At 42.0% G+C, this 22,010-nt stretch overlaps 1 protein-coding gene across 1 annotated transcript; it reads left to right on the plus strand.

Moving 5' to 3' along the window:
* Positions 1-266: 266 nt before the first annotated feature.
* LOC308521167 (uncharacterized protein C6orf163) lies at positions 267-18,347 on the plus strand (the record flags this gene model as incomplete). Its single annotated transcript, XM_081094018.1, has 5 exons — positions 267-414; positions 5,383-5,477; positions 7,041-7,148; positions 11,056-11,258; positions 17,846-18,347. 5 exons carry the CDS (start codon positions 267-269, stop codon positions 18,276-18,278), a joined length of 987 nt encoding a protein of 328 aa, XP_080950144.1. The 3' UTR covers positions 18,279-18,347.
* Positions 18,348-22,010: the final 3,663 nt, after the last annotated feature.

Raw genomic sequence — 22,010 nt, forward strand, 5'->3', positions numbered from 1 at the left:
GTAAGTTAACAATTTAATGCTAGTGTCTGGGAGGGAGCAGCAGCTTAAGTCTTCCCAATCTCACATGCAGAGGCTTTCAGTAGCATTCTTTCACATCAGGCACATACCCACTACCTAATCATGGTGAATCATTTAAGCCTTACCAGCCTCTAGCATTGTCCGAGAATCTTGGGCCTCTCTAAACATCTAGCTTTTCTCAACACTACTTTTTATGCTCCTAAGAGTATTATAACTGTACATTAGTAAAAGACATCTGAAATTTAAATATGATCCGAAATTCAGATTACACCAATTTTGTTTGCTGCGCTGTTTGTAATAAAATAATTCCACCAGCTCCTTTTGGGGAAGTCTTCAAACGGATCCATGAATACAAGCCATTTAAGACACGCTTTTACACTCACAAAGATATACTGGGTAAGTGACTTCGCTGTTTGCTTTTGTTCTAATGTTTATAGCATTGTATGTCTTCCTGTTGTTATATATACTTTTGTCAGCTTTCTTGATCAAAGTTGCTTGTCCTATAGGGGTATCTGTTTGTCATGAGAACGCAGGTTGAAATCTAGCTTCTCCATTTACCATTTGTGTGTCTCAGACAGGATACTTAGCTTCTCAGTCTGTTAACTTATATGTAAATAGGGATGTTGAGAGATATCTTACAGGTTTATTATGAGGCTTTTAAGAAATACAGTGTTTATGGGCAAAAGTAGTTTCATAGTTGTGAGTCCGTGAAACAGACTTTATTCTTGAATTATTTTTTAATTAATTATATCATTTTCCATATGAATAACTGTAGACCCACTTTCCCCCCACCCTGTATTTGAAACCTCTTATTAAGCCTGGCACATACTAGTAAGTGGGAGCTCTTTATGTCCTTGCCCACCCATACTTGGGCACCTGCTACACACATGGGAGAGGAAATATCCCTAATACCTTAATAAATGGGTTGAAGAAACTATATTAGTAGCCAGTGACATAACGGTAGATGCATGTGGATAACATGAGAATATTAACTACATATACACTTGTAATAAATCAAATTGTAATTAACGGGTTTCCCTCTCTCCTTATTCCCATCAGAGTTTTCAGTCTGACTTTGGGCCTTTGAAATGTTTTCCTAAGGACTCTCAAAATACTCCTCTGATTTTTTTTTCCTTTAACATGGTAAACCAGTGGTGACTAAATTTTACTCCTGATTTTTGAAAATATAAACGCTAGAGAATGGAGGGTGTTTTGAAAAAACTAAATTGTAGGGGGAGATCAAATTGGAATCATCCTCTAAAAATATCAATACCAAAACTGATTAATTTTAGTAAATGTTTAATATGACTTATTAACTATAACCTCTAAAATTATTTTACTTTTTACACCCAGGACAGTGGAGAGCCATTCTTAGATAAGCTTTTATTGATTGATTCCTTATACATTCTGGGATATCAAATCCAAACATTAAGTGGATACATTAAATCTAACTAGTTAGAAATTAATCTTTTATTTTCAGCGACCTGACCTGCATTTGTCATTGACTAAAGTCAAAAGAGTCAATATTCTATGTTCTTTATAAGTAAATGCAAAGGCATGTTGAAATGTCTGTATAAATGCTAATGAGTATTGCATAGGGCAGTCATTCTCAAGCCTAGCAGTACAATACAGAAGTTTTAAAAAATTTGTTTTTACTACGAAATCCAAACATAGACTCACTGGATTTAATACTAATCTAACACAGACCCACTAAATTAGAACCTTTAGAATCAGGCCTCAGCATGTGTTGTTTTTATTTTTAATTATTTTATTTATTTATTTATTTATTTACTGATTTTAGAGAAAGAAGAAGGGGAAAAGAGAGAAAAAGAGAAACAATTTGTTGTTCCATTTATTTATGCATTCATTGATTGCTTCTTGTATGTGCCCTGACTGGAGATTGAACCCGCAACCTTATCAGGATGATGCTCTAACCAACTGACCTACCCAGCCAGGGCCTATTTTTAAAAATATTTTTACATATTTTAATAGCCTTTTATTTAGAAATAGTTTAAGACTTACAAATTTTAAAAATAGTAATTATGATCAGAAATTCAAATTACACCAGTTTTGTTTGCTGTGCTGTTTGTAATAAAATAACTCCACCAGTGGATTAAAATTTTTTAAAAATCCTTGATGATAATTATTTATTAATGCTTAATATCTAACATGTGCACCATCCATTTGTGCAGTGTGTAACACATGCCTGTTTTTTCCAAATGCTTCCTTGTCTAGATTCTCTTGCTGATATCTTACATAACACTAGTACATTGTCAAAACTGGGAAATTGGTATTGGGACAATACATTTAAATTTAACGCAGGCACGGGTCTTATATGCACTCTTCCCCACTACACGCCACCCCTTCCCCCCTTGCCTCCCCGCCCCCCCCCCCCCCCCCCGTATAGTTTCATGAAATTGATCATGTAGCTATCCTGAAGTGAGAGAGGGAAGTTCTTGAGAGAAATGGAACCTGTTACCAGAGGTAGAGAAGAGATGTTGGGCAGACAAACACATGAGCCCGCAATGTCTTATCTGTGCTTACTGCCAAGCTAGGCATGATGAGAGAGAACACTGCAGTGTAGGGTGTGCTTTGTCATTTTAGAAAGTTGATCATCAAGACCTAATCACATGAAAAGCTAATAATACCACAAATCTTAGATGTGAGAAATGAGCGGAATAAAGAATAAACACTAAGAGTTTGGGTTGGAGGGAAAGATCACTGTGTGTGATTTCAGCGCTTGTAGGATTCGTCATCACCTCTGACAACACAGTCGGGTAGGAGAAGATGAAGAGAAGCTGTGCCCAGCGCTGTGATCGGGGTGTGGCTCGAGGTCCAGCTATCTAATACTGTGTGGTCCTCTCACCTCTTTAGGCTTTCATTTCCTTGTTTGGGGAGGGAGGGTGTTATTGTGAGAATATTATTATTTGGAAATTAAGTTAGATCATTGATGGAGAAGCTCTAAACTACTACCCCTTAACTCACTCCACAACTGAAGCAGCTAAACCCAAGAAAACACTGAAGAAAGGCATGTAACGTATTAAGGCATTCTGCTACCACTGTCTGGGTGGAGGTAACACCAACACCCAGATATGAGCAGGGAGAGAGGAGCTGGGTAATCTTGAATATTCACTTGCTATTCTTCTGTAGGAGTACAAAATGGGCACCTTTTTGCCACTTTCCTTCTCCAGGTGCCCACCATGTGGACTGACATCACATCATGGACTCCATCCAGGCCTAACAGTGCTATGCATTCCCTCCCAGTCAACTAGGAAGCAACTTACCCCTTTCATCAGTATCTTTTTTTTTTTTAATTAAATCTTTATTGTTCAGATTATTACATTTGTTTCTCTTTTTTCCCCCCATAACTCCCCTCCTCCCAGTTCCCACCTCACCCTCCGCCCTCACTCCCCACCCACTGTCCTCATCCATAGGTGCACGATTTTTGTCCAGTCTCTTCCCGCATCTCCCACACCCCTTTCCCCCCCAAGAATAGTCAGTCCATTCCCTTTCTATGTCCCTGATTCTATTATAATCACCAGTTCATTCTGTTCATCGGATTATTTATTCACTTGATTCTTAGATTCACTTGTTGATAGATGCATATTTGTTGGTCATAATTTGTATCTTTACCTTTTTCTTCCTCTTCCTCTTCTTAAAGGATACCTTTCAGCATTTCATATAATCCTGGTTTGGTGGTGATGAACTCCTTTAGCTTTTCCTTATCTGTGAAGCTCTTTATCTGACCTTCAATTCTGAATGATAGCTTTGCTGGATAAAGTAATCTTGGTTGTAGGTTCTTGGTATTCATCACTTTGAATATTTCTTGCCACTCCCTTCTGGCCTGCAAAGTTTCTGTTGAGAAATCAGCTGACAGTCGTATGGGTATTCCCTTGTAGGTAACTGAGTTTCTTTCTCTTGCTGTTTTTAAGATTCTCTCTTTATCTTTTGCTCTTGGCATTTTAATTATGATGTTTCTTGGTGTGGTCCTCTTTGGATTCCTTTTGTTTGGGGTTCTCCGTGCTTCTTGGACCTGTAAGTCCATTTCTTTCACCAGGTGAGGGAAGTTTTCTGTCATTATTTCTTCAAATAGGTTTTCAATATCTTGCTCTCTCTCATCTTCTGGCACCCCTATAATTCTGATGTTGGTACACTTGAAGCTGTCCCAGAGGCTCCTTACACTATCCTCGTATTTTTGGATTCTTTTTTCATTCTGCTTTTCCGGTTGGGTGTTTTTTGCTTCCTCGCATTTCAAATCATTGACTTGATTCTTGCGTTCCTCTGTTCTGCTGTCGGGAGTCTGTATAATATTCTTTATTTCAGTCAGTGTATGCTTAATTTCTAGTTGGTTCCCCAATATAACATTGAGGGTCTCATTAGTTTTCTTGTAGATCTCATTAAGTTTATCCACGGCTTCTAAACAGTTCTTGAGAGACCTTAAAAGTGTGGTTCTGAACTCTAGATCTTCCATTGACAATTTTGTCCTGTTTCTTTGTCTCCGCATTTTGTTATGCTTCCTTGGTGCACCCCCTAGTGGTCTTTGTTCGTGGTCTTATAGTTAAATCTTGATTGTTGTAGCTAATTCCAGGGAGGGTTTGACCTCCAGGCCAAGTGGCTATGAGAATCAGCTGTGTCTGCAGTGAGAGAACTTCTGTCCTCTAGGGAGGTGCTAATCTGGCGTTTGCCTGAGGCTATCCGGCAAATGCCTCTGTGCAGGGCTTGGGCAGGGCGGGTCGCACAGGATCAACAGGGTGGGCCGGAGAGAGCAGTTATGGCCGCTCTCAGTCCTATCCCCAGGGGCTCTGCCTCTCTGAGTCCCAGCACCCGCTGCAAACCTCGGAGAGAAAGCTGCACTCGCTCTGACCGAAGCCAGACAGTCCCGCTTCTCCCGTTTGCGTCTGGGTCCCTAAAGACTCGCCCGGATCTGGAGCTCAGAGTCTGCGACTCCCTCCCGATTGAAAACGCCAACCGCGCCCTCCGCCGCCAGCCCGCTCCGCGCACTCCGCACCTCAGAATTTGACTTCAGCACTGCGCCTCCTCTGAGTGTCCGTATGCGTTTCTCTTTCCTCCTAGTTGTTGGACTTCCACTCAGCCAGCTTTCCAGTGGTTTTGGGTGATGTCCGTTCCGTCTTTTAGTTTCACTTTTGAAGTAGTTGTTCAAAGCAGCAAACTCCGGCTTTAACCTATGCCGCCATCTTGGTTCTCCTCCCCTTTCATCAGTATCTTTAAAGAAAAGGTTGACATCTCTTAAAAGGATGTGATATATATGTATCTCTGAGATGACTCTAATAACGCGATCATAGTGAAAAGGGAAGCCAAGAAATGTCCATGGGCACTTGTAATTATTTCTCTTCAAATACACAGATATCGGGGCAGATCTTTTGTATAAAGAAGAACTATTTCAAGAGGCTGTACTCAGAGAACGTGTTGCACTAGCAGAAGCTGATTTGTGGGCTCAGGTAAAAAGTTGCAAATCAAGCTAAGTTAATCTTTCTTTCACTGTTTGGATTTGTTGGAAACAATATAGTCAGGCAGAACTGGTGTTAAATCCTGACAGGTAGGACCTTTGGCAAGTTCCTGAAACTGCAAGGTTACCACTGTTGGGATGTGTGAGGGCATCTGGCCCACACTGACAGTTTGCTGTGGGAAGTGAGAGATGGGAACAGGGCAAGTAATTAGAGGCCCATGGTGTTAGTTAATTTTCAGTAAACATAAAAAGCTATCCTATCTAATAAAAGAGAAACACGGTAATTGGCATACGACCACTACCCTTCCCATTGGCTAATCAGGGCGATATGCAAATTAACTGCCAGCCAAGATGGCGGCCAGCAGCCAGGCAGCTTAAACTGAACATGAGGCTTGCTTGCTTCAGTGACGGAGGACTGCAATGTTCCCTGCCTGCCTTGCCAGCCTCTGAGCTTGCAGTTTAAAAAACATTGTAACAAATATAGAAGCTAAACAAAACCCCAGAAACCAGCTTTCAAAGAGCTGGGATCTCAGAGCTGGAGTTGATACAGAGTTTCGATCATAGAACCGAAACAAACCAGATACCTGTTTTCAGCAGCTGAGGCCTCAGAGCTGGAGCCAAGCCTCAGAGCTAAAGCTGTCCCAGAATAAAAAGAAAAAAAGGAGCAGTTGGGAGCTTGAGCCCCAGCCTGAAAACAGCTCTCAGCCCCTCACCCAGACTGGCCAGGCACCCCAGTGGGGACCCCCACCCTGAAGGGTGTGTGACCAGCTGCAAACAGCCATCATCCCCTCACCCAGGCTGGCCAGGCACCCCAGTGGGGACCCCAACCCTGATCCAGGACACCCTTCAGGGCAAACCCCTCGCCCCCACCCATGCACCAGGCCTCTATTCTATATAGTAAAAGGGTACTATGCCTCCCAGCACCGGAATCAGCGGAGTTGAGAGGCCTCCTGGCACTGGGATCAGCGTGACAGGGGGCAGCGCCCAAACCCCCTGATCGCCCTGCAACTCTGTGTGTGACAGGGGGTGGGGCCACAACCTCCCTATCGGCCCTGCTCTGTTCGTGACAGGGGAAGGCACCCCAACCCCCTGATCGGCCCTGCTCTGTGCCTGATAGGGGGGAGCTCCCCAACCCCCTGATCACCCTGTGGCTCTGTGTGTGACAGGGTGCGGCGCCCCAACCCCCCACCCCACGGCCCCTGATCTGTGTGTGATGGGGTAGAGCCATAACCTCCCCATCGGCCCTGCCCTGAGTGTGAGAGTGGCGGCGCCCCAACCCCCTGATCGGCCCTGCTCTGTGCGTGACAGGGGGTGGTGCCCCAACTCCCCAATCAGCCCTGCTCTGAGCCCAACAGGGGCTGCACCTAGGGATTGGGCCTGCCCTCTGCCACCCGGGAGCAGGCCTAAGCCAACAGGGCATTATCTCCCGAGGGGTCCCAGACTGCGAGAGGGCACAGGCCGGGCTGAGGGACCCCCCCTCCCCCTCAAGTGCACAAATTTTTGTGCACCGGGCCTCTAGTTATACTAATAAATAAATGGACTCTTTCTTTCAAAGGCTGATGAACGCCAAAAGCAAGCAGTGGAGAAAGCACTTGAAGAAGCAAATGACAAACATAACATCAACATTCAGATTCTGGAAGAGGAACATCGAAAAAAATTACAGGTTTTTATAGTGGCTTGTTGTCTTTTTAAAAGTACTGAAATGACTAAAAGCTCCGGCAAGGGAATAATGTGTAAGATCTAGACGGGTGTCTCTGGAGGTTGGCTGGGAGGTCCCGGACTGTTACAGAAGAGATGCTGAACACTCAGTGGGCGCAGAATCCCACAACCTTTGGGGTCATAAATCCAAACCTTTAGGGGTTTCCAGGCCCCAAAGAGCCGCCCCTGCCCCCCTGACCTACCACATCTCTTACCGCTTGTTCTTTCCCTCCTCTCACTGCCCTTCTGTGGGTCCTCGGACCGGAACACACCGTGCACCTCTCACCTTGGTGCCTGCTGGGTTGTGCTTCCTGCGCTCCCTCAGATTTAGCTCAAACATCACTACGCACAGGAAGCTTTGCCCACCAGCTCTGCCCTCCCCCCCCCCCCGCCCCCTACCCCGCTATATACTATCCTTGACACCCTGTCCGCTTTCACAGCAGTTGCCACCCGTCACTGTTGTAATTGGATTGTGTGACCACTTGTTAAGTGTCTGATCCCCACTTGACTGCAGCCTCCACGAGGGCATGTCTGTCTCGTTACCATCTGGCCCAGTGACCAGCACTGTGTCTGACTTAGTGCTCAGACAGGATTAAACGAAGGAAATGGGCTGTTCCCTTTCTTCTCCTGGACTCTCTGATCCTATCCTTTTACCTAAGTCTGCACTGAGCTGTTTCTCAAGTATTTTCTTCAAGACCAGAGGTCATGCAGTAGGAGGGTGGGGGAGGGGGTGCAGGTGGGGGGAGATACCCTTTCTAGCTTGTTCAAGCACAGGACTGTAGGTAATAAGCAAATGTCCAGCAGAGGCCCAGGGACTGGTTGTTTAGTTTGGTACCCCAGCTACAAAGTCTGCTGGAGGAAAAGGTACAGAACTGTTCTCACATATGGCCAGGAGGGACAGGACAGGACCCAGCACAGATGCGGTGATTCGTGGGCAGAGGCCGGAGGGAAAGTGGCAGAGGTCTGGCTCCAGGTTTGGCCAAAGTTAATAAGAACATAACTGATAAGTTTGGGGCCCGGGGCCCGTTTATTCATTGTGGGCAGCTGTACCTTATATCGGATCTGTACTAGGTGAGATTACATAGACTGTCCTTGTCCTCAGAAAACTTGCCAGGAGAGAGGGCCGTCTGCTCCACGGTTCCTAAAGGTGTGGGGCCCTCCCTCCCGGCTTGGCTCCAGGGCCAGGGCCCCTGCGGAGTTGGCTGCTGCTGGTCCACTGTCCGTCCCCTCTTTCAGTTCAACACGTAGAGCATTTACAGCATGTCTAGGAAGCCTGCTTCTCCGCTGGCCTGTCCCGTCCGGCCACACTGGTTCTTAAAGTATTGAAATACTTCTCTGTCGGTTGATGACCACCCCTCAGACCCCCTAATGCTTCGGTCACCCTGGTGGTTCCCCACTAGGCCCTGGAGCTCCCCAAATCCTGCAGTTTAAAGGGGCAGCGCTTTAACGTGGAAGGGGGCTCTAGGGCCCTGCCGCCCCAGTGCGCAGCGAGAGGATACACATTTTGAGTATCTCTCCTGGCATTAGGTTGTGAAGACACCAAGATAAGTTAAATGTGATGTCTGTTCTTCAAGTAAAAGATTGTACTCCATATAGCCTGTGGGTAGAGTTAGTGCACTTAATGTTAAAATAGAAGTCCTAAGAAGATTTAAAAGGGAAAAGTTAAAGGCTCACCTTTCTAAAATATTTGTCTAGGAGGGTTTAGGAATTTACATTTACACTGCTGTCTCAGGGTGTTTTTATATCACGCAGGCGTGATTTGTCTAAGAGGGATGTGTAGGGTTATTCATCTGTCATAGATGTCAGTACTGCTCAGGGGCGTCCATGAACCCCCTGCCTTAGAACCTACTCACCTGGGAGCTTAATGTACAGATTCCTGGGCCCCTGACCTACAGACTCACTGGCAGTGCTATGAACCAGCAGCTTGTGTGATTCTCACATATTAAAATTTGAGGTTATCAATAAATAGAGCAGAAAACCGAGTTCTTTAGAACTAAATACCATTAAATTCTTATCTGTACAGACCACCAGGTATTGCTCTAATAGGATGTAAAGGATTTGGATAAGTCTCAAATCCTTGATGTTAAGTAAAACTTCAAGATTTGATCCAATGGAGATAGTATTTTGAAGAGATGTTTATATTTTCTTAGTCAAATACAGTAGTATCAAAAAGTAAAAGAGAGTGGGAGCTAAGAGAAAATGAGAAAAGAAAAATTAGAGTAGGAATTACAATGAAGTCGGGTGAATTTAAAACTTAAAAAATGTGCGTATTCCATGAGATCCTGGAATTGGGCCTTGAGCTTTCCAGCAGTCAGTGCAAGGAGGACAATGCCATGAATCCCTACATCCCCGAGGTAGAAAGAAACCAGGCACTCGGAGAGGCCCAGGTATTCCTGTGTGTGATACATAAGAGAGACTGCTGAGAGAGACGTTGTGTGTCTGTCAAACATCTGTACAGTCAATATGATGGATCTCGTGAGGCCATTTCTTACAATATGTCAAAATTATAATATCTTTTAAATGCACTCAAAATGCATTTCAGTAAAGGTAATTTAATCAGGGGACTTTCCACTGAATAAGAGCACTGTCAAGCAGTAGTTCCTTGAATTCTTTTTGTAACTTTAAATATGTATTTTGTATGCTCTGCGAGGCAGTGAAATAAATGATTTTGGTTTGACTGAGTTATTACATAAAAGAGGGAATGGGTTTAATTCTCTGAATCCTAATTCAGAACCCAGCCAAAATAAAGGCCTGGGATGTCATTTTCAAATTCTGTGATTCAAGTAGAAATGCATTCTAATAATATTTCGTGTAAGGCTCAACTACTCAACAATCTCAATTACTAAAAATATTATTTCTGGAGAAACCCAGAAATAATTTAAAATATCCTCTAAGGAGATAGTGAAGTCCTCCGACTGTAAGATAGACATCAGATTTATTACCCATAGCAGAACCTCTCTATTTCTAATTCAAAGGGTGTTTACACTTTCTCAACAATTTGATCTCAATAGGTGTGGTTTGTTTGCTTTTGCAATTCCAAAATAGATTAAATGCCGGAAACTAGAATGGCAAAAAGGAGCTCACTGACACCAGTTAGAACAGGGAGTACTTAGCCCAATGGCATGTGAAGGACAAGAAAAATTACAATAATGAGATATCAAATCTAAGAAAGCAAAGCAGTCTGGGGTCATTTACAACAGAGACAGATAGCCCTGCGAACTCATATTGAAAATGACTAAGTGCAGTATCAAGTATTTAGCCGAGTGCGATCACTCACCTTTACTAGCCTGGATCATCGAGAAATGTTCAAGTGTGCTCTCCGTCCTCTTTATGAAGTAAGGTCAGAGGCGTCTATAGGCCCTTCTACCCCAGAGTAGTGCAGACTTGTTCCTGTCCTTCCACCCTGTGGCAGTGGGATTGGCAGGCAGGTTCCTGCAACTACAGTAATGTTCAGCATTAACCACATGAGATGCTCAGGAGACATAGTTATTATTTCTGCCACTTCCCAGGACTTACTTCCTAAAGGAGAATCATAGTATGTATTTCTAATTGTGTATAAAGATAAAATGACACTGTCGAATATTTATACAATCAAGGAAAAGGATACCTGTATTCAATTATTTTCTCTTTCTGCATATTCCCTTCCAAAGCGGTCTATACAAATATTTATGCTATATAGTTTGCATGATTCTGGTTTTATATAGTGCCATATAACTGAAAGTTTTCCTTATTATACCCACTATTTTTTAAACCATCAGTGTTCTCAGTACATATTTCATCAGGTTGTTGAACTATGATTCAAATAACTTCTTAGTGTGCATTTTTAAACATCAAAGCTGTAGCCTCTAAACCTAGTTTTACTGTTGTTTAAGAATATAACATCTCAAACCAAGTTAGAGATGCATCAAAACATAGAAGACGAACTACAGAGAGAAAACTTGGCTGCAGAACAGCGCATGGTCCATAGAATCCAAAGGATCATGATGGAGTGCCACAAGGAGAAGATCGAAGCTGTGGCGAAAGCCAGGGACGAAGAGAGGCAGCTGGCTCAGGAAGCCATCCTGGCCCAGAAAAGGTATTCCAGAGATCACATTTGCAAATTAGCATCTTGTTCTGTCAAAACCAACTTGGAGAAAGGGTGCGCACGCGCGTGGTTTAAAAAATAACAACATGAATACTCAAAGACCAACCACCCCTCTGAAGGGGTTGGAAATTGGTAACACTTCCTCTCCTCCCTCTCAAAAGATAACTACTGTCCTAAATATTGTTTTTCATTCTGTATACTCGGTTTTAAGAGGCTGAGGAGAGGAATTGAGAAATATTTTTTTCACAACACATAGAAGTCAATCTTCACATTTTTTAGCCTATAATCTATACTATTATGGATGTGTTCATTTTTTTATCTTATTGCAGATTGTAGATGAAGCTGACATTATGAAAATATATAGAGCAAATTTGCTAAGTTCTGACTCACTGCTTCCCAACTCTCCCTGTCTTCCAGAGACAATCATTTTAAATAATTGGGTCTGTGTCTTTCCATGCCCTGTATTTTAAAAAATATTTTTATTGATTTCAGAGAGGAAGGGAGAAGGAGAGGTAGGTAGAAACATCAATGATGAGAAAGAATCATTGAAAGGTTGCCTCCTGCACACCTCCTATCGGGGATCAAGCCCACAACCCCAGGCATGTACTCTGACTGGGAATTGAACCATGACTTCCTGGTTCATAGGTCGATGCTTAACCACTGAGCAATGCCAGCCGGGCTTTCCATACCCTTTTAATGTGTTTGCAGCCTTATTATATATGTGCACAATCACAAATAGTTTTTACGTAAATCAGATAACATATATTTTTTAAAAGAATATTTGGTGGAATGAGCTAAAACAAGACAGCAGTAAAGAGCCCTGGTGATTATCAGGACCAAGAAAACCACAGGTTCCTCACGGTAAGTGACCTGCCCAAGATCACTTCACTGCAGCAGCAGAACAAGCCTGAAACCTGTATCGGGCTTCCTAGACTCGGACTTATCTCTTTTGCTTTGCTCCTTGAGTTAACAAATAGATCCATTTGTACATGATTAACAGGTAAAGTCTTCCTTGTTAGGACTGTTTAGAACAGGGCCAAAGGTAAAATCCTGTAGGATCATTATTCTGCAGGTCAATAGGACTGAGGGCTGCAGCTGTGGCCATTTCTTGCCTCGGCGATAAATCATCGTAGATCATTGTTGAGAGAGACGAGGAAGGTGAAAGAGATTTCAGGAGAAAGTTAGAGAAAATGGTAACTTCCAAATGAGTGTGGCCCCGTGCAGTGGAAAGTGACGTCCTCTTCCCCCTGTCCCTCCCACCCTCCATTACAGGAGCCCTGTCCGTCCTGCAGGAGCCTCCGGGCCCACTCCTCACACCGGCAGCTTCTGCTCCTTCCCTCACTCTGTTGCTTTCACCCCCTCCATTTTCGCTGTGAGGTTTGAATGAAAGAGTTTCAATGGCCCCCTTTTATTAAATCAGTTGACGAGGATTAGGGAACTTCCATGCCTGTTAAGTATAACCAACTGGAAGGCCCATTTTGTTCATTGCTGTGTCCAAATGCCTGGAAGAGAGCCTGGCATGTGGTAGGCATTCTTTAAATATTTATCAAGCAAAGGTTCAGATATGTTCCAGTCAGCTGAACCCACTCCAGATTCTAGTGTTCTTTAGAGCATTGCAGAGATTAGGATAGACAGAAGATCCATTGTTTAGGATTCTGCCCGTAGCCCTTTTATTTGTCTGTAAACTTTCACTTAAGACGTAAGGATTCAGAATTCGTACATATTATGACAAACCTGTTAAATGCACAGAAAACTTTTTTGTGGGTTGAGGTGATTAGATTCTAAACAGATTATCTAGGAGATACTAAAAAAAAAAAAAAGGGGGGGGGGAACAAGAAAGAACCTTTGCTTGGAAAGGTTCTACACAAAGAAGCACAGACATTCGCTTCCCCTGGGGAGGGGCGTTGGAGGTCATTGAGTTGAGCTGCCATCCTTCCTGCTGGCTGCCTGCCAGGCGTGGGGAGCCCCCTAAGTGCTTCTGCGATAGGAATGCTATGGCTGGTGGAGGTGGTTGGTTCCAATGCTGAACGCCTCTTCCTAAAGTGGACCCAAAATATGCCGAGTCTGCCCTCAGTGCACGGTGAGCCTTCAGATGCTTGTGGAGAGAGATACTGTCCAAGCTTTAGTGTGAAGGGAAGGAAAAGCCAAAAAGTGTTTGTAAACCAGCTGCTTCAGTCCTTCCTCATATGATATGATTTCCAGGCCCACTTTTAGGGGGAAAATGTGGATAAATTATATAAATTAAAAAAAAAAACACATTTTTAGCCGAAACTGGTTTGGCTCAGTGGATGGAGCGTCGGCCTGTGGACTGAAAGGTCCCAGGTTCGATTCCGGTCAAGGGCATGTACCTGGGTTGCGGGCACATCCCCAGTGGGAGATGTGCAGGAGGCAGCTGATCGATGTTTCTCTCTCATCGATGTTTCTAACTCTCTATCTCTCTCCCTTCCTCTCTGTAAAAAATCAATAAAATATATTTTTTAAAAAAACCAAAAAACCATTTTATATATATGACAAGAACTTACTATTTTCTTATGGTGAGTATTTTGCTTATGCTAAGAATCCTTTTTAAGCATGAATTGTTTAGGCTTTTGTAATACTCTAATTTAGCTGTTTTAAAATGTGGTGTTATTTGGCATACAAAAAAGTATTGAGGGAACGACACCTATATTACCCATTTCACACATTTATTGGTTGCCTGTTGTATACACACTGGGCACCATGCCGGGCAGGAGAGATACAAAGATAAATGGACACTCCAGGTCTTCTGCCTCCCCCTCTCCATGCCCTGAACCCTCCTCCCTCCTGGCTTCCATTCCACAACTTCGAAGAAGTCCTCAGAATTAAAGCCAGACACTTCCTGACCTTAACCCAAAAGGTGTGAATCCCAAAGGGTCAAAAATTCAGGCTCTAAGGCAGGCTGGGAAAGTTGAGAAGGGCATTCCAAAAAATAGAGAGAGACCAGATCCTCGTAGCAAGAACAGATTTTGATAGTAAATCATTTAAAGTGGGTTATATCATGGAGGGTAGGAGTCGGAGGCGCCTAAGATGCACTTTATTTGAGCAGTTTTACCTGAGATCATCTCTGGTGGAGCCTTCAAGTCAACCTCATAGATGAACACCTCCTCTGTGGGGCCAGGAGACAGCCAGGCCTGCTGGCCACAGAGCACAGCTTCCTCCTTGGGGATTTGGGGCTGGCTCAAGGAAGCTTCCTCTAGTTCAGCGGTTCTCAACCTGTGCATCACGACCCCTTTGGGGGTCAAATGACCCTTTCACAGGGGTCACCTAAGACCATCGGAAAACACATATATCATTACATACTGTTTTTGTGATTAATCACTATGCTTTAATTATGTTCAATTTGTAACAATGAAATTGGGGGTCACCACAACATGAGGAACTGTATTAAAGGGTCGCGGCATTAGGAAGGTTGAGAACCACTGCTCTAGTTCCTTCTGTCTGAGCCCCAGGGCCTGGTCATCACCTTCACAATCTCCCACCATACTGCAGATTTCATCAAACATCAGACCCTAAGGCAGTGACTCTCAACCTGTGGGTCGCGACACCTTTGGCAGTTGAACGACCCTTTCACAGGGGTCGCCTAAGACCATCCTGCCTATCAGATATTTACCTTACAATTTATAACAGTAGCAACATTACAGTTATGAAGTAGCAACGAAAATAATTTTATGGTTGGGTCACAACATGAGGAACTGTATTTAAAGGGCCAGAAGGTTGAGATCCACTGCCCTAAGGTGTGGGCAGATGCACACTCCCACCTCTGTCGTGCTGTCCCTTCCATAACAGTGCCTCCGCTCTCCTGTGACCCAGCTGAGAATCGGGGAGGTGGTTTTGATTCCTCCTCTTTCTGCCTCCACTATCCCATAGCAGTCATAACTTCTGGCACTTAACGACTGTGTACTATTTCTTGGATTTATCCTTTTCTTCCTATTTCTTTCTCTTTCACCATGCATTCAGACCCTAACTTTGCACTCTCAGAATATTACAAAATAGTAGTATAAATTGGTCTCTTTATCCTATGTAAGATTTGATTTACCTGATATTGCTAGAATCACAATTCTAAAACATTATTATTGTATTACCCTTCCCCTTATATAAAATTTATAGTGGCCTCTTACATGATTGAAGCAGGTAATGGTGAAGGGCAGGAACTATCCCACCTTCTCAATTGTGTGACATTGAACAATAACTAGATCTCTAAGCCTTAATTTTCTCACCTGTTACATGGGACTAATAAGAGATAATAAATAAAAATCATACCAGCTTCAGTGGGTTATTGTTAAAATTAAATGGAATGGAATGCATGTAAAATATATAGCATTGTCCCTGGGACATAGTAAATACTCAGTTAATTTTAATCCTTGTTAGTAATGATGGATATAGCTTAGTTGCTGGGAAAAGGAGAAATAGCATAGCAGCTAGAGAGGGTAAGGACAGCTTTTTTTCTACTAAGCCATTTGTCCTTAACCTCTTACCTCAAGACTAGGGAAGTCTGTCAGGTTTGAAAGTCAAGTTTAAAGATCAGAGATAATGAGAACTAATTGTATCTTGGGGGATCAACTTTAGAAGAAAGGCGAGGTGGTTGAAACAATATGAAAATCTTGGAAAGACTACATTAGTCTAGGAGGCAGAGGGGGAGGGTTTTTAGTAACAACCATTAATATTTAAATCCAAATTTATAGGTGTTTTTAAATTTTCAAATCTTTAGAGGTTCTACCAAACGAGGTTATCCAGAGACACCCATTGGAAGTACTTCACAGTGGCTAAGAGCCACTCAGACTGCCTGGGTCTCGGTGCTCATTTTGCCACTTTGACTAATTACATGAAATTGGGCAAGTTACGTGGTCTCTCTGAGCCTGTTTCCTGATCAGTAAAGTAGGTATAACAATAGGCCCACCTCATGGGGTTGTTTTGAGGAATCATTAACTCAATATATATGCACAGGACGCTCATTAACCTGCCTGGCACATGGTAAGAATTCAGTACAGTAGGCTGCTATAAATTATATCTAATTACATACATTGTAGCTACAGGTCTGTGAGTTCATTCAGCAGTAGTTCTCAAAGTGTGGTCCCCAGACCCTTTTGGGGGTCCATGAGGTTAAAGCTACTTTCTTAATAATACTAAGGTGTTATTTACCTTTTTACTCTCATTATCTACAGAATTTATAGTGGCATTTTCCGGGATTTTCTGATGTAAGATATCACAACAGATTGTAAATGAAAATCCAGCTTTTTTTCTACTAAGCCAGACAGTAAAGAGTTTTTTAAAAAATGTAAAATTATGTCACTTTTCGTACCAAAAGTTGTTATGATTTGGAAAATATACTTTTCATAAAAGTTTTGTTAATATTGAATGGATTTACTAATACTTTATATGAATTTATAAATATTTTTGTCTTACTCTTAATTTCTAATACTGTTAGTGTCACTAGATATAACCCATATAAACAAAAGTTCCTTGGTCATTTGAAGAACAAAGAGATTTCAAGACCAAAAGGTTTGAGTCAGCTGTCAGAGAGTATTGCTCAGATAAAATAAAAATCAGAGCTCAACCTGACTTGTGAGTACAGTGTTTCCCTTCTGGCTAAAGGGAGATAGCTGGATTGATATACAGAAATACTTTCTCGCCCGACCACCAGGGCTCAGTGGTTGAGCATCATCCTTTGAACCAGGAGGTCATGGTTCAATTCCCAGTCAGGGCACATGCCTGGATTGTGGGCTCGATCCACAGTGTGGGGCGTGCAGGAGGCAGCCAATCAGTGATTCTTTCTCATCATTGATGTTTCTATCTCTCTCCCTCTCCCTTCCTTTCTGAAATTAATTAAAAAATACATTTTTTTAAAAAGAGAAATACTTTCTCCAGGGATTTGGAACTTTGACCCAGCTCCTCCTCTTCCTCCTCCTCCTCCTCCTCCTCCTCCTCCTCCTCCTCCTCCTCCTCCTCCTCCTCCTCCTCTTCCTCCTTCTCCTCCTTCTCCTCTTCTTTTCTGTTAATCCTCATCCGAGGGTATTTTTCCCATTGATTTTTAGAGTGAGTGCAAGGGAGGAGAGCGGAAGGGGGAGAGACAGAGAGAGAGACATCAATGTGAGTGAAATACATGGATTGGTTGCCTCCTGCACATGCCCCAACTGGGGCCAGGGATCAAGCCTGCAACCAAGGTACATGCCCTTGACAGGAATCAAACCCATGACCCTTTAGTCTGCAGGCCGATGAGCCAAATTGGCTAAGGCTGTGTCTTCATTTTCAAGCACGCTGCACTCATATTTTTCTGGCCAAGGTGGACTTGGGTTCCTAAAGTTACTGCCAGACACTAGAACGGTGACCTCTCCTTAGCCCATAGTGGGGGAAGTCCATAGACGACCTCCCTACTCTGAAAAATGTTTTTTGATTGTTAACAGCTAATGGAATCCAGAAGCCCATCTCTACCAGCCTGTCTCAGCCTGGTGTCTCACCTAAACAATGCAATAAATTCTCATACAACCGTGCTGAAAAGACAAAATCTTTCTGTTTTTAGTGGCTAGTCCGTCTAACTTAAAAACCCATATTATCTTTTGTAGGAAGGTCATGGATGAATTTATAAATGCTGGTATGACCGTTGTTAAGGATGAGAGGAAGAGTGTGAGCAAATTGGTAAAGGAAAAAGAACATGAAATGAACATCTACTATTGCATGGCTCAGAGGCAGAAGCAGGAAGAAGTCCAGGAAGTGCTTCAAGAAGCAGAGAAAGCCCATCAGGCCACACTTGGAAATGTGATGAATAAACTGGTGAACACTCAGGACGAGCTGGTGTCGGTAGCACAACAACTGGGAATTATGACAAATTGGAAAGATTTCTTGGAGGAGGAATTACAAGAAACGAGAATGGCATTTCAAAAATACATCAATTTTACATTTCCTAAACTTGCACCTGGACAAGCAGATTTTATTCTTCCAGAAAGAAAGAAAACACCTTCCAATCTTACTATTCCGAGGGAAACAACTCGTAAGTAATCCTCTTCAACTGAGACTTCACTACCAAAGACATTGTTCCAAAGACTAAATAAATTCACGCAAAAGTCATTTATTGACCCCTGGTTATTGGTACTATTCTGAGCCTTTTGATGGAAAATAAAAATATTCCAAAGCACATTCCAGGCTTCAGTGAGTTCCAAGTCTAATTGAGAGAGAAAAGTGAGAGGGCTCAAAACTGATTATGAGGGAAAAAGTTTTCTTGGAAGAAGTCTAAACAAACTTCTGTATCTGACTTTATTCATGTTTTCATCAAACAAGTAATGATGTCAGTGTTTGTTGCAGATGAAAACAAGTAAAGGGACATGTTTTTAGATCATTCCCATTGTGGAGAGGTGGACTAATTTCCAGTAGAGTACTTGGTGAACTACAATAGCACTGTAGGGGAAAAAGCAATTCCCCTCAAATTCAGTAGGATAAAATTTAAATTCTGGGAACCCTGTATGAAATAATGCAAAAAGGACTCACTTGCATGTGCTAGCTGTGAAAACTATGTCTTTAGAGGACTGACTCCCTGCCTCAGGGGTGGGGGAGTCCTCTTGTGTTTATTCCCAAACCCAGGATTTCTTTGGAAATGCAGAAAAGCATTAATTACCACAATACTCAGGACCAACATGTATCAACATCTATTAAATTAAAATGGAAGAAAACACAAGCCATAAAGACTTCTCCCAAAATCTATCCACTCTAATGTAACATCCTTAAATTATTCCTCATTAACCTATATTGGTGGCTTTAAAATTAATAACTTGGAAAGCAATTTCCAGTAAGTTGAAAAGTTACATTTTCGAGCAAGACTTAGGTGGATGTATTTCCATTGAGCAGTGTGGGCTATTTTAATGGGAAAGCAGCAATTTGTTTAGAGTTGTATAATGGACTACACTCTCCTCCGTGTTGAGCTCTCTGATAATGCGGGACTACTGCAATCCATACTCATTGATTGCCTAGGAGCTGGAAGTGACATTTATACTAGTATAGTGCTTTGTGTTTTCATGCACATTCTTATAAGAATCTGTGAGATAGGATAGCGGTTATTGTTACCCCATTGTTGAAAGATGATAATAATTACCACATACTAAGGTATTTACATGTATGAAGGACTTAAAAAACATTAATATTTAATCCTCACAACTTTTGAAGGTAATTATTATTGCCCCCAATTTGTAGGAAAAGACACCAAGGCCCAGGGAGGTTTAATAACTTGCCCCAGGGCACAGGTAATGACAGGGCCAGAGTCTGAAATATTACAGGGCTCAGGCATGAGCATATGAGTGCCCCAAACTAAAAATAATGTCCAATAGTTAGTAAATAAATAAACAAATTGTGTCATACCCATGCAACAGAATATTACTCAACATTAACAAGTAATATCTTATTGATACAATGATATAAAGAATCTGAAATACATTAAGATACCTTTAAAAATTTATCCTCAAAAGACTGTATGATCCAATTTATATGAAATTTTAGAAAAGGCATAACTCTCATAACAGAAAGAAGGTCAGTGATTGCCAAGAGCCAGGGAGTATGGTGACAAAGGACTCAACTGAGAAGGAGCATGAGGAAACTTTTTGGGATAATGGAAATTATAATTTTGGTTATGGTTCCACCACTGAAGACATATTTTCAAGATGCATCTAATTGTGCAGAAAATTAGTAAATTTCATTATGTAAGACTTCTATAAAGCTGACTTTTAAAAAAATCATAAGTACCCCAGAATGGAAGAAATCCTGCAAATGCTCCTATTCTGGCTTCTCACTTGTACATTATCGCAGCGTAGTGGTCTGCATTAAGGCTTCCTAGGTATAAATCCTGGTCTACCAGCTGGTAACTGGCTGGCTTTAGACAAATAGCTTATTAAGGTTTTTTCATATACAAAATGGAGATAATAATTGTACCCAGACCATGGAGTCTTAGAAAAGATTCAGTAGAATACCTGAGTCGAAGAATGTACTCCAAACATTAGTTATTGGTTTTCATCCCTACAAAAATGAGACCACAAGGCCTATATGGTTTCTGCATTTCTCATGCAAATCCTACCCCATTCTAATGTTAAGAATATACCCATTTTGTTTATTTTATTTCTTCAATTTTTTTGTGTTTATATATAAATATTAATTATGGCTTATCTACTACTTATAGATTTAAATATATATTTAGTCAATGATGAGCAGAACTTTTTTAAAATTTTAGCTTTAAAAAATTTAATCTTATGAAATGCCTACTGACATGGATTTTAAAATTATTTTACTCAGTTTCTTTTTTCTTTTTCACCCTGTGGAGTATGTTTATTGATTACAAATGTTAAGCACTCTGCTAAGGGATAGAAGGAAAGCGACAAGTCAGACCATGTACTTCACCTGAGTGGTTACGTAGATAGCAGTCGTGTGTGAATCTTGAACCACTCAGGTGGAAAGTATGCTTATCAACTGAGAGGGCAGGATCACAACATGCGGTTTGAATTGGAATGACTGCATGATTATTTCAGGATTATAAGACTTTTCTGTCTAAAAGAAGTTAATAAAAAAGAGTATTATGGTAAGTCCCTTATAATTTTGAACAAACCACTTTAAAATATGCTATAACATGAACTGATAGAAAAAACGAATAGAGGACATCAGGATTGCTGGGCTCAGAGCCCGGAACAACAGCCCAAGGCAGTCACGAAGGTATGACTGTTCCTGCAACCAGAAGAAAGAATTAGATCAGAAAGAATTGATGTGGGTTGATTTATTGAGCAGGTGATTTGCTTTCCTGGGTTCTTGTCCTGATGGATTTGAAGAACGAAGCCATGGACAAAAGGTGAGAGGTGAAAAGCACAGAAAGTGTATTGCAAGCAGACACTACTTCTAAAACCTAATTCTAAATTCTAAGCCTCAGACTGTCCCTGAGAAGGGTGACCGCTGCTCTCTTTGTCTTGAGGCATTAAATAGGCTGTAGTTCTTTGTCTGAACCTGACCCCTTCTTATTAGTTATTCTGCTACATAGTTAGTTTTCAGAGCTCAAAGCCCACATGGTGTCCCCTAGAAGGTGTCCCCCACCTTTTCTCCTCCTTATCTTGTTGGTTGGAGTCACTGTTGATTTATCTTATAGCTCTCCCAGTTGTGTTGGCAGAGAAAGCCTTATCCTATGGCCCTCCCAGCTACTCAGGTCAGGGCTACTTATGGCTTAACTTATGGTCACTTTAATTGTTCAGGCCAGAGCTGCCCCTGTCTGTCCTCGGTCTATGGCTGTCTTAATTGCACAGGCCAGATATATTTCTATTTGCCCGTGGCATTTCTCTATCCTCTGTACAAGTAAGATAAACACCCTGGTGTCTTCAGGTCTCATTCCTTCCCATGGATCATTTTTATTCCTAAAACTCCCTAATCCTGCCTACTTTACTCCTAAAACTCCTTTCAGAATTAGCTCACAGATAAAACAGGAAGAGACTTTGTTGATCAGTGATTTCAATATGCTTACCGGCAGTAGCTAAGATGAGAGCTGGAGACGATGAAAGTTATACAAACCCACAGAAACATCCCAGGGCTACTATTGCTGTTGGTCTTGGCCTTGGTTTTAGCATTATTTGAGAAGTAGTGGACAGTGTGATTCTAAATTTCAGGTGGAAAATAAGCAGCAAGAGTATTCAGGGAAATTCTGATAATAAATGCACGTGGAACTAGTCTTTTCACTTTATGCCACTAGATACTGACACAGCAGTTCTGGGCTGT

Source organism: Myotis nattereri, assembly GCF_964212035.1.
Source record: "Myotis nattereri genome assembly, chromosome: 6".
In the NCBI taxonomy this organism is placed as follows: domain Eukaryota; kingdom Metazoa; phylum Chordata; class Mammalia; order Chiroptera; family Vespertilionidae; genus Myotis; species Myotis nattereri.